Below are 13,271 nucleotides of genomic sequence, written 5' to 3' on the forward strand. Positions count from 1 at the left end.
GTCACATAATCTAATATGAATTGTGAAGGCGTGTTGAATGTTCACTGAATATCAGCCCATTTACCTGAATGCTCTTGTTTTTGCTCATGAAGTTGCTGCTAGTCGTAGAGAGGATAATCATGGTGCTTTTTCATCTTTATGTTTCGATTGCAGCAATTGCTACAAGTTTAATCACTCCAAAGTGAGCAAACAACATGCATTTTTGACAGTGCATTTTTGACTTCCTTAGTGAGATAAGTAGTTTCACTTCCTTAAGTAACGGCCTGCAGTTCATTAAAAAAAAGCTTTGAGAGTAAAAGCCACACCCTGGCAGCTTCCCCTCCTTTGGTTTACCATTGCAGTGCTGTTTCTTTTTGATTAAAGAGAAGAGGGAGCTCTGCATTCTAGAAAAATTAGCTCAGATGTGCTACAAACTGATTTGTTTTAGAAAATCTGAACCTGCTCGTGTACTGTCTGGACTGAGTAAAGAGACTTTTCCTACTCTTACAGCAGTTTGAAGAATAGGACTCTAACATGTTTGGCAGGGGAAAATTGCTTTTGGACACATTCATATTCTCATTTTTCTTCAGCCAAGTAAGTATTTTTGTCTCTTTCAGGAAACATTAAAAGCAGTCATATCAGTAAAAGTCTTTCATCCTGTGATCATTGATTTGAAAGGTTTCCTTGAGTGATGTCAAACTGTTGGATCCTACCTCACCTGTTATTGACGACCAGTATGATGGATGTCGTAAAGAAGCCATGGAGAAGTTTACTCCTGATCTATTAAAAGAAGAGCTTGGCAAAAGTGAGAAACTGCAGAAAGCCTGGAGAAAATGGGAAGCTCTGAGAACAAGTAGTAACTGTACCTCACAGATTCCTGGTGGTACTGAAGACCACACTTCTGCCCTCTCCATCTATCACTATGGAGATACAGAGTTTTTAAATGAGCTGAACAACGCAGTGGAGACAATGATGGTGAATGTGACCACGTATGAAAAGGACTTCCATTTCAAGGCTCTTCATTTCCTGCTGATGGATTCCATGATGTTGCTGAAGCCAAAGGAGTGCAGAGAGGTATATTTCACCAATGGATTTAGAGGAAAAGCACCAGAAATAAACTCCAAAGTGAGGTTAGCAAGTTTCACAGTTGTCGACTCAGATTTAAGCTTAGTAGATTTGTACGACTTAACCATTCTTAAAATAAAAACTTGCTTCTATGTCAACCTGGGGGACCAACTTTGTCTGAGAAAGCTTGGTGAAATACTTCTATCTCCAGCTGAAGTCTTCACTGTGGAGAGAATAGACAAAAAGACTGCAGACGACGAAGATTACACAGAAGTTGTTTTGAGCCATTCTGATCTGCAAAGCAACCACAACTGTATCATGTTTTCAAGGTAAGACACATCGAGTTTTCATCAAAGTCCAACATTTAACTGAAGTTCATTTTTCACAAATATTCACATTAAAACGATAGAAAAACCTCTGATTCCTCGATGAACTCTTTTCATCAGAAAACATTTGGTATGACGATAACAGGTATAGATTCCTTTATTTAAAAAAATACAAGCTCTCATCTATACTTAAGTTACAAGAAATCATAATTATCCCAAATGAAAGAAATTTTAAATCTTGCAATCAGTTATTTGTTTTGTATTTTAAAAAATCACAATAAACTGCATTTACTTTTTCATGAACTTTGTTTTGTTTTGGGATTGCACTATTTATTAATCTGTTCTCAACTTCATTCAGAATCAATTCACTATTTACATGCAATAATCATGTTAGTACCTATTATAGTGTGGTTGGTCAATGTATAAAGTAAGCGTAGACTCCTGCTTAATAAACAGTACCTTAAAATGTTTTTCCTTTTCATATTTTTGAAATTTCAGACCCCCCCCCAGCTTCAGTGTGTTTTACTAGGACTTAATGTGATAGAGCCACACAAGGTATCCCATAGTTGTGGAGTTAACGGAGAATTAAAGTTTAAAAGTGATAATCTGAGAAGTCTGACGAGCATTTGTGATCAGCCCCTGTTATTCTGGCACAACTGAATAAACAACACTGCAACCCATGATTTTCAAAAGTCAAAAACTTAATGTGTCTTTTTAATTTTAGTAAAAAATTCAGTATTGAGTGTAGATGCAAATCTATCTCAAATCCCTCAAAAAGTAAGAAAACAGTTGAATCTGTCAACCCATGAGAACATGTCACTATGAAAACATTGCAAAAGAACAAAAAAAACAAAATAATAAATCTTTCAACTCACTCTTTGCTGTTCTCCACAGGTCTGCAGCTGAGATCTCCACTCTGTCATTTTTTTCTGTGCTTCTGTTTGTAACTTTGTTTTTGATTTATCTTTAGAAAAAATAATCGCTCAGCCAGAAATATGCTGGCTGAGTGAAATATGCTCTACTGCAATGTAATGAAGAGACTGTTGTGGGACTTCAGTCTGTCAAGTTATCATAAATCTGTAAACATACCCAACATGAATGTTTTACAACAATGATCACAATCTGATGACCTGATCCTTCCTATGTTGTAAAATTTCACATCTTGTATTATTTTAATATGTCTTGATCTATCTTTCTGTTTGCATCTCTGTCAAGTAAGGTGTATGATGTGTAAAATTGTTCAAATGTAATAAAATACTCAGTGAGCTAAAACTGTTCTCATTTGGTTGGAAACAGTCATTCTGAAACGTTTTCACCTCATACAATACTTTTCTGGCTCACAGAATTACAGAGTAATGGTTGAGGTAAGATGGCGTCGATGATAGATGGATGCACGGTTAAGGTCTCATTCAACACAAGTGAAAAATTAATCCACCAGAACCGCTTTAACTTTGTGCCATAAATTCAACATGACATGACATGACATGACATGCATGTTGTTTATGTTTTCATGAGGTAAAGCCCTTGTTTCTGAAATGTACTATACAAATGCACTTCATTGATTGATAATAGCTACTTCACCACGCTGGCTGCACATTCACGATGCTCAGCTGCATCCACCACATACCAAAGTTCCTCTAATGGTTTGAGATCTGGTGACTGTGGAGACTATTGGAGAACAGTGAACTCAGAGTCATCTCTATGAAACCACCTCAAGAATATTTTAGCTGTGTGATATGGTGCAAAGAAACAGATCTGACTGACTACTGGAACAGTTTAAATTGTATTAACAAAACTCTTTCTTAGGGATTAACAACAACCACTGATGTTTAACACATAAAGAAATATACCTCAAACAGAAATAAAACCATTCTACAAATCATTAACAGGCTTTACTCGACATGTAGCAACTCTTCTCTTTAAATGCATCACGGAAAAGCACGTATATACAAAATATTATACATCTTAATGAAACGCCAGGGCACTAACATTTCCCTTTCACTGACATGGAAATAGGAATTTTGAAGTGTTTTGCAGCAAATAATTTTTTTTTCCACAACACATTTCACTGAGAAGAATAAAAACTATTAGACTGGACATCAAGCAACAAAAAATGGACCGCAGGTAGAAAAAAATATATATTTGAAAATAAATGAAAATCGGTGAAAATATGCTACGTATCATTCAAAGATGTTCGTTAATTTATGTAACGGTAACTCCTGGTATGTTGTCGCAGGTGAAAAATGCACTCCTGCATGTTACGACATGATACAGTTAAGCCTAAAATTATTCATACTCCTGGTAGATTTCAAAATAATTCTCATTAAGCCAATGAGTTTTTTCTCAGGGGAAATAAGAATGATTCCTTTCCATTTATGCTTAGGTTTTTGTAAGTTTCCCTTCAACTTGAGTGTTTAAGTAGTACTAAATTTTAATTTGGGAAAATTTAAAGAAAACCTTTCAAGTGCTTATTTTGAAATCAAAAATAGATTTTTAAATGGATGCCAAAGACATTTTGGGTTGTGGTTAAGATGATCTGTCTATTATTTCTGTCTTTATCCTCAAAACCACCAGTCTTCTTGTGAGTTTTATTTTATACTGGTTCCACAAACCTATTATAATATAGTCCCGTATGCTGTCAACACCAGCATTAATGTCTTTCTTTTAGCAAGTTGTTATCTCAGATGGTCTATTGTCAACCCCCATGTGTGTCATCAGTGCAAAGCCAAAGCACTATCAGTGCAACTTTCCTGTTTTCGGAGGAAGTGTGTCTCACAGCAAAGGCGTCTAGACAATGGAAGAGGTGGAGCAACTACTTCTCCATTTTTAAGATTTGGGTGGCAAACCTATGGTTCTGCTGAAGACTTTGCTTTGAGATGTTCTCACTATCAGTGCAACAAAATCCTAGTAACTCTTTTCCAGCCTTAATCTGCTTGTAATCTAGTCTTAATTGTCTGGAAAGATATGCAAGAAGTTTAAAAAATAACACAAGTTGTCAAAATACCAAACACTTATATACATAAAACACTGTAAACATCATATTCTGAGCAGGAAACGAGAGAGAGTCCCATGAAGTCTAGCTGTCTTTATTATTCTGCTCAGAGTTTGCCTTTGACCTGTTTCCTCGGGAACAAATACTCTTGCTTTTGCTCAAGATGCTGGTGTCGACTCGAGACAGGGTACACATGCTGCTCTGGTGACACGGCCGAAGTCTGGTGCTTTGGAGCTCCAGCTCGTCGTAGCTTGACATCCGGATGAAGGGACAGCAGCGGAAGACCTGCTTGAAGCCAGCCCTGAATCTGCAGTAAAAACAAACAATGGCTCAATGTGCTTGTAAGATGTTTAGATGTACTATTGAGTGTTTTTTTTTTTTTATACCAACCTGCTGTTGAGGCAGCAGTAGATGATGGGATTATACATGGTGGAGCTCATGGCCAGCCAAAGCACTGACAGGTAAATCTGCTGGATGTACTTCCACTTGATCAGACGTTTATTGAGACCGGTCACAATGAAGTAGACATGATATGGCAACCAGCAGAGGGCAAACGTCACCACCACAATGATCATCATTTTCACCACCTCAATAAAGAAGCAGAAAAAGGCAAAAAATTATAGAAGGTATTCTTTAGGACAATCAAATTAATAATAATACATTTTATTTATGAAGCGTTTTTCAAGACATTCAAAGACACTGTGCGGTAATAAAGATTAAAGACAACAACAATAGTAACCACAAGCAATCAGAACAATCCCGGATGGGTTGAGGGAGTAAGATTAATGATTTATTTTACAGTATACATTAACCGCAAGAGGAGAGATGCACTGTATCAGGTTATTGCTGTTAGTGCTCATTTCCACTTGTAGTCCCCAACCCAGCTGATATACTGTATTTCTTAAAGAAAAAAGAAAAAGGCTTGAAAGATGGAGCAGGTCAGAGAGGTGTGAGGGGACCAGATTATGGAGGGCTTTGAAGGTGATGAGGATTAGAAATTCACAGATATGAGCATCAATATAAACTCAGGTTCTTTTTCTAACTCTAGTTCTTGTGCTTGCTGTCATCCTCCCTCTGCGCGTGCATAATTAGATGTTTTTCATTTTTGAGATATCTGCTCATAGTTGCCATGCTGAAATCATGAAGGACTTAGAGACTCCAGTGAAATCTACTGAAGACCAAAGTAGGAAGTAATTATTGACCAACTAAACTAATTAGATTCAACTAACTAGATTTTACCCAGATAAATCCACAGCAATAACTTTTAAAACAATCAGTGCCTTCAAATACATATTAGTACATCGGTTGGATATTGGCATTTAAAAAAGTGGTTTTGAAAAAATCTAAAAAAAGAGAAAAATTTAGTTGCAGAAAAAAAAAAAGATTCTTGTTACTTGGCTGCAACTGAAAAGTGAACAAATATTGCCACAATAGTTCTAAAAATTGTAATGGGGCTATTCATAACAAAGTTTAAAAAGGTTTAAAGCTGCTTGTTGGTCTATAGTTTGCTAGTTTTGAATTTTGATATTTTGAGGTTGCTGATGTTTCCATCAAGCCAAAAAGTTGCCACCAGAGTACAGAGAAAGGTCGGCAATGACGCATTGGCCCCTGCAGGCCCGCAGCTGGAATGAGGAGAGGCCGGATTGATTGAGAACAATGCAGAGATGCGCCCTGGATAATGACTTTGAACTTTTGCATTTTACCTGATGTTCATGTTCTTGACATTAAATCTCTTATATTTTTCAGCCCAGACCAACCAAAAACTGGAGCCTCTGATTGTGTTTATTTCCAAAGGTACTATAATACCCACCTCTCTCTCTATCATGCTCAATCTTCATTTTGTTTTTAAGGTTACTTAGTTTCTTAATAAACTACCAACAACTTAAAAAAAATAGATGGAACATAAAAAATAGAAATTGTTTTCATCCCTTCTATTTTTATGATGTGTCATAACATCTTTTGAATGAGAACTAGATTATACTGTTGCTGTATTTTTAAAGTTCATCAATGAAATTCACTGTTGGGAATAATCCCTGAGCTGTCTCGATAGACTCACATTCCCAGCTGTGGCGTCCCTAATCCCTTTGCAGCCCACAGAGAAGCTTCCACACTATTCAGTGGCAGATGATGACAAACAGCATTTAATCATTTGTCTTGCAGTGCAGCCTTCAGAATTACACAACAACATTTGGTACATTTGTTTATCGGTAGTGGGGTTTTTTATTTCTTAGTTTTTTCACAGTGTGAGAAATCAATTCTACATTTCAAACTGCCAACAACCAGCCAATACGTCCAGTTTTTAAATGTGTGTGCCAAACAAAATCTGCAAGACATTGCACACGTTTTATGCATATTCAAAACTAGTCCTTATCACGTCATACAAAGCCCATTGTTTTCTTGTTGTGTCCTAGAAGACCTCTCCAAAGATCATTTGGAGATCAGCAGAGATTTCAATGTCTTTTTAGATTATCAAAGATTGGTATTTTGTTTTCACTTGGTCAGTTTTATGACTTCCACTGTTGGATAACTGACTATGAATGCTGCCAGTTGCCGCTTGCATTTTTCCTAAGTACTGACTTAAGGCTTAGTGTGCAGATGCCGTCCTGTGGGCTTCAAGTTCCTTCTCATAATCTCCCTGTGTATTTGTCAGTTAAGGTAATACATCAACAAAAACAGTTAAAAACACGAATTTAAAGGTGCATAACTACAGGTGCAAGTCATAATTAGATGTTTTTCTGTCCTCATTGATTGATTTCTGATCAAATATTTGATTTCCATATGGTTTCAGTGTTTACAATACAAGACAAGCCAAAAAAAACCATAGGATTATAAAAAGTCATGTTGATAGATATTTAAATTACCTTCCTTTTAGCCTGGAGTTGTGCATGATAGTTTTCAGATGAGTCTCCTGGGATCTCACTTCCCCACAGCGACACTCCAATTATGGTGTAAGTAATGCCCATCACAGCTAACGGCAGCATATAAACCAGGACAGTAACTATGATGTGATACCTGGACAAATAAAGACATACATTACCAATATTCCCCAGAGCATGTGACGGACAAAATGTTAAAAGGGAGAATCTGCTAGATCTGCTAAAACTGACAGTCTCCTAGCAATTCTAATAATGATGATTGCCGTCAGTGTAACCTCACATGAAGGGGTCGTCCACCATGCGGGGCCAGGCCACATAACAGAAGGTTCTCCCTGGTAGAGTTCTGGTGGTGGAGAAATAGCAGAGAGGGAAGGCAAGAGCCACAGCTAGGGTCCAGATGCAGAAGATAACTCCTAGTGTGACTTTAGCCGACAGACGAGGCTTCAGAGGATGAATGATGGCCATGTATCTGTTTGTTGGACATCACAATACACAATCAATCAATCAATCAAATTTTATTTGTATAGCACATTTCAGCAGCAAGAAATTTCAAAGTGCTTTACATCATATCAAACACAGAAACACAAAGTCATCAAGTGGGGGCTTCTTGCTTTTGCATCCATAAAAGGTTTACCGGTTACACTCCTACTGTGTTATATGGAACGAAATACCTATTGGTATTTTTATTCCCACTCACACTCACAATCACACAGTTTAAAACGGGAACACAAGGGAACTATGGTCAAATGTAAGCACGTTTCTAAAAATTGACTTTCTAAAACCTGAACATAGGTTGTCCTCCACCGACTCTTCAAAATAAAGTCGCCACCTGAATTTAGGAACGTATATCTTTGTTTCAGAAATTTACCTTGAAAAGTTGCAGTGATTAGTTTTTGATTTCTTAACGTACTAGAGAAGTATCCTGTGTTTGTAGAAAAGATGTTATCTGATTTCAGAAATCTAAAATTATTGCCATTAATCAAGCAAAGAAAATATCCGACAAGAATCCTGACATTATTAAAACTAGGCAAAGGATTGTCTGTAACTTATAATTAAGTTACAGGCTAATGATTAAAACTGGAAGGATAGAGGGAAAATAATTATCTGCATTGAAAACACGGGCCTGAAAATACTGAAACATTTGGGCCAATATTAATTTCTGACATTAATATTGCTGCTATGGATGATAACCAATATTTACCAATGTTATTTATAGGAAATGATAGGATAGTACGAAAACATCCTTTTCAGGTCAAAATGACCTGAAACATCATCTATTACTAAACTACACAAACTAAATCTCATGAAAACTGATGTTAACTTGGTCCAAGCTGACTGAGTTTGAGCCACTTCCAAAGAAATCGGAGTTAAAATAATTTTTCTTGATGTACAAAATTTTTGGTTTCTGGGTTTAGTTCATAAGAATAATTGTACACATTTAAACATAAAACACAGAAATGACAAAATGTACTTCTTTTCTCTGCTAAGTTGTGGGAAGAATAGTCAGATTGTGATTTATTGCTGTCAAGACGTTAAAAAATATTGATGTGACTTACAATGAAATAAACTGAAACCAAATGCTTTTATTTAGTTTTTCCAGGGATCAGAGTTATCACATGCACTGTCCAATCAACTACGGCTAAAGCACACTGTGAATTGTTTTGTGTTGCCCTACCTGTCTAAGGCTATCGCGGCCATGGAGTAGATGCTGGCAAACACAGCCGTGACCGGGAAGAAGTTGTGGAACCTGCAGTAGACGTCTCCAAAGTACCAGTCACCGTGGGCTGCGTAGATGAAGTTGATGAGGGTGTTGAAGGCAGCCATAGAGAAGTCAGAGAAAGCCAAGTTCAGTACGAAATAGTTGGTGACAGTCCTCATCCGCTTGTGAGCAAGAATGATCCAAATTACAATCAAATTGCCGAAGACGGCCACTGCCAGCACTGTGACGTATGCCACGGACCAGAGCGCGATGCGCCACGCGGGCTGCGCGAACTGGTTGGCCAAGACTCTGCTGGTGGCCGTGGTGGTGGTGTTGGAGCCATCCCGTTCAGGGGCCATTCCCCGAGGGTCCTCAGAAGGATCTCCTGCTCCGAAATGACTCTGATGGGAAGGAGAGAGTGGTCCTGATGCTTGGAGCGCAGCGCGGCAGAAATGGAGTGGGCGTACCCCACGCGTCGTGAGTTAAAGGGGGCTTAGGTGGGACCTGAGGGAAACGCATCATAAATTACTCCCGTTAGCCCCCTCACACAGTCCTAAGAATAAATCCTCCAATCATTATATTTTTATAGTCCAAACACAGGTTGTTTATGTCTCAGAGAATAGATCATCATAAAAGATCAAGATGAAATGTAAATATGATCACTAAGCCTCACTTGAAAACTGAATGGACAATATTAGTTTCTCTTTTCAAAATAAAAGCTGGCAAGCTTTCATTCGAGGGTTATAAAACGATTATTCCCTGTCCTAAAGGCATCTGAGGTGTTAGGGGTTGCTCTGGATGTGATACCGTTAATCCTTTGGCGAAGCTCAGATATGTGGGGTTTTATGAATGCTGGTTATATAATCATAATCTCACTGTAAAGCACATGATGAAAATCCTTGGTTTATTCTGTCTTGGAATGTTTCTTTTAATAGAGAAACTATTTTTAAAAGAGGTTTCTGTGGCTTTTATTTAGTAGTTGGACAGGAGGGATGGCAAAGAGAAAATTTTGAAGACGTGCAACAAATGATCAAACCAAGAGCTACTGTGCTGTGAACTTCACAACACAGTAGCCCTATGCATGGTGCAACTGCTCTACTGAGCCATGCAGCACTCTAACTTAATTTATACATAAACCATCCACAATGTGATTTCTGCGTGCAATTCACATTTTGTCATGACAACAGATAAAGTGTGTTGCAGTGCTGATAATCTGTTTGCTTTGATTAAAACTGCTGATTCATTAAAACTCCAATTTAATTATCTGACACAAAACTTAAGAAATTTGCAGATTATTGAGGATTCTAATTGGAAAATAAATGTAGATTGAAAGAATATCATAAAGATCCATCTTTACACCAACAATGTAAACATGCGGACACTTTTAAGTAGTCGCTTATAATGAAAGTACATAAAGAGAATTAGAAGGTCAGGCAGACAGAACACAATATAAACAATTCATGCAATTCAGGTGGAGAGCTCTCCTTATCTCTGTGCGTCTAAAATCCTTACTGGAGGTTTGTATAAACAGAAGATTAAGTTCAAGGTTCAGTCACATGAGTGAGGATTACCTGTTACAAAATGAACTTTTGTGCCTTTTTCTCAACTTAAAGTGACATTTACTGTTGTTGCTGTTGTTGTTTAAAAAAGAAAAGGGAAAAATTACAAATTAGTGCACAATTACATCAAATGTCATACAAATTTACAACAGTGACATCCATATACTCTGGTAAGTCTAAATAGAATTCAATGCAACTAGTTACTACAGGAGTCACTAGTAAATAAGTCAGTCTGTTATAATATGACAGATGGAGTTATAATATGATATCAATAACTCCAACTGTTCTGTGAAGGCCTCAGGGGTTTATTATCGAATATTAGTAAACATTGGAAGCAGAAACATCAGAAACAGATAGATTCATCTGAAAAGAGACATTGTAAACAAACACAAAACCAAATTAGCACAGTGAAAAGATAACCTATGTTTGGAGATCACAAACCACCACAAAAATGCACACAGAACAAAGATACAAAAACTGTAATAAAGAAGATCATAATGCATACAGAAAAAGTGAAAAGCATCAGAGATGGCAAAATGAATATGAAACCCTTTAGTGTTGCATCTTTGTCATACAGCCTGCAACGTCCCACGACCCCGGGGACCACAAGGTGTTTTAATCACCTGCACAGTCTACAGATGTTGGGGATTTTACATCAAACCTGACATTACCTCACATGTTCTTTCACTGGAAAGCATCTTAATGCCATTAAAATTAACCAATTAAGCAACACACCACAAGATATAATAAAGTAGCTGTTTTATGTGAAGTATTTTTAATCATGTTTTAATTTAATCCTATTTTAAGCAATTTTATCTTTTGTTGAGCACTTTCTGATACTATTTAGTGTCTATCACAGAGATTATTCCATTGGTTTTCTGATGTTTCAAACTGCCAATTAGTGAAGTTTTTACCCGCTGAGCTTGTTTTAATGAACCTCCATTGTTGGTTCGTCTCCTGTCCGATCCGGATTTCACAGTCTTTCCTTTTTCTAAAAGCTGAAATCACCTTTTATCTGTCACTTATTTACTGGTAGGAACATAAATCACGCAAGCTGCGCCCACTGTGAAAAGACCACAAGAAGGTCAGAGAGTGTGTTTTCCTCCCAGCACGGTCTCATTACGCAGAGGCCACTTTGCTTAGACCACTCCCTGTCTCAAATGTCACTGTTCGAGCTGCTTCCAAACACGCCCTGTCCTCCATATTTAAAAGGTCACTATCTACCAAGTAACAGAACGGATCATTAGCCTCACCCAAAATGATTCTCCTTGGTTTACATGTGAATAATTCAGGTATAATTTAATCAAAGGGGGATAACAGCGTGGCACAGGGTGGGCTGTTATGTTCTGGGTTTGATTTGTGTGTGAAATGAACTCTTAAAGAGCAAGTCACATTCAATAAGTTAGAATTTTAATGAAAAGTTCATGTATTTCTGTAACTCAGCTCACAAGTAAAACACATTAGATAAATTATACACAGACTGAAGTTTTAAAGCGTTTATTTCTGAATGATATATTGCATCAGATCAGTAAAAAAACATTCTTAATGCAGAAATGTGGGTCTAGTGAAAAATATGTTTCATATCTGCTTAAAGGTACTTTGAATCTGACAGACAAGCTTCATTGGAACCCTTACTCTAATTTACTGAATATGACTGTAGCGTAAAACAACAAAATGCTCACATTTGTTCACAAACGATTGCAAAACAGTAAGTGTTGATGAGGTTCTGAACATTCTTTATTATTTATACAAAACTGAATGCCAAAAAGTTTTCTTACAGCGTAATGCTGCTGCCACCATATTTTCCATTAGGTATTCTCTGTGATTTTAGTCTCTTCTAATCAGAGCACCCTTTTCCAGATGTTTGCTGTGTGTCCTTCATGGCTTGTGGCAAACTGTAAACAAGACCTCTCATGGTTTTCATTTTGGTACTTTTCCACAAAGGGCAGGTTCGTGGAGAGCATGACCAATAGCTTTTCTGCTTTTACTCTCACCTGAGCTGAGAATTTCTGACACTCCCTAAGAGTTTCCATGGGCACCTTCCATGCTTCTCTGGTTAATGCTCAACCTTATTTGGCTTGACAACAGGAGTAATAGGCTATTACTTGGTAAGATTGCAGATGTACAAAAACCTTTCTTTGGATGATGAAATCAGTAGTGAGATGCTTAAAGCTTGGCATGTTGTTTTATAACTTCTTCAAAACATTTTTCCTGACTTGTCAGGTGTGTTCCTTGGTCTGCATGATGCAGTTTGATCATTAAGTTATCTAACAAACCTTTGAGATCTTCATAAAACAGATGGATTTTACCAAAATGTAATTATGCATGAAGGGTGTGACTTTTCAAGGCCATTGGTTGCACTGGTTTTTATTTAAGGGCACCAAAGTAACAAAGGCTGATTACAAATGCTCATCACACTTCTCAAATTACTACCTGCTAACATTAATTCTCTTTTGACTTTACAGGTTTGTACTACATTGTGCTGTGTCTATCACATGAAACCGCAGTAAAATACAAAGAGCTTTGTGTCTGAGATTTGAAACAATAGAAAAAAAGTTTAAGTGAGTATACTTGTAAGTCACTATTTATTATGCTTTAGTCAATAATCGTTGTGGCTGTACAGCATTTCAAAATGTGAAAACGTTCAAGAAGGATAAATAGATATTGTAAGAAAGTGTAAATTCTACCAAAAAAAATTAAAGCTAAATTAAAGAGCATATGTAGGAAAAAAAAGAAAAGAAAAAAAATCCTCTTCTGCTTTATTGTTACTTTCGC

The 13,271-nt window shown here is 37.1% G+C and overlaps 2 protein-coding genes across 2 annotated transcripts; one reads left to right on the forward strand and one right to left on the reverse strand.

Annotated features, from left to right (window-relative positions):
• Positions 1-289: 289 nt before the first annotated feature.
• Positions 290-2,647, forward strand: LOC116720219 (T-cell ecto-ADP-ribosyltransferase 1-like). Its single transcript, XM_032563350.1, has 3 exons — positions 290-573; positions 658-1,373; positions 2,265-2,647. Exons 1-3 carry the CDS (start codon positions 514-516, stop codon positions 2,338-2,340), a joined length of 852 nt encoding a protein of 283 aa, XP_032419241.1. The 5' UTR covers positions 290-513; the 3' UTR covers positions 2,341-2,647.
• A 487-nt stretch (positions 2,648-3,134) lies between these two features.
• Positions 3,135-9,486, reverse strand: tacr3l (tachykinin receptor 3-like). Its single transcript, XM_032563348.1, has 5 exons — positions 8,914-9,486; positions 7,519-7,707; positions 7,224-7,374; positions 4,753-4,949; positions 3,135-4,669 (listed from the first exon to the last, which is right to left on the reverse strand). Exons 1-5 carry the CDS (start codon positions 9,294-9,296, stop codon positions 4,447-4,449), a joined length of 1,143 nt encoding a protein of 380 aa, XP_032419239.1. The 5' UTR covers positions 9,297-9,486; the 3' UTR covers positions 3,135-4,446.
• Between the last annotated feature and the right edge of the window lie 3,785 nt (positions 9,487-13,271).

Source organism: Xiphophorus hellerii, chromosome 5, assembly GCF_003331165.1.
Source record: "Xiphophorus hellerii strain 12219 chromosome 5, Xiphophorus_hellerii-4.1, whole genome shotgun sequence".
NCBI lineage: Eukaryota > Metazoa > Chordata > Actinopteri > Cyprinodontiformes > Poeciliidae > Xiphophorus > Xiphophorus hellerii.

Excerpts from the sequence above, each read along its gene's own strand:
- LOC116720219 (XM_032563350.1), top strand. The coding sequence starts at position 514 with ATGTTTGGCAGGGGAAAATTGCTTTTGGACACATTCATATTCTCATTT. Across the intron at positions 574-657 it reads TCTCATTTTTCTTCAGCCAA|GTTTCCTTGAGTGATGTCAA; the intron begins GTAAGTATTTTT and ends TTGATTTGAAAG. Across the intron at positions 1,374-2,264 it reads AACTGTATCATGTTTTCAAG|GTCTGCAGCTGAGATCTCCA; the intron begins GTAAGACACATC and ends TGTTCTCCACAG.
- tacr3l (XM_032563348.1), bottom strand. The coding sequence starts at position 9,296 with ATGGCCCCTGAACGGGATGGCTCCAACACCACCACCACGGCCACCAGC. Across the intron at positions 7,708-8,913 it reads GCCGCGATAGCCTTAGACAG|ATACATGGCCATCATTCATC; the intron begins GTAGGGCAACAC and ends TCCAACAAACAG. Across the intron at positions 4,950-7,223 it reads AACTCCAGGCTAAAAGGAAG|GTGGTGAAAATGATGATCAT; the intron begins GTAATTTAAATA and ends TTCTTTATTGAG.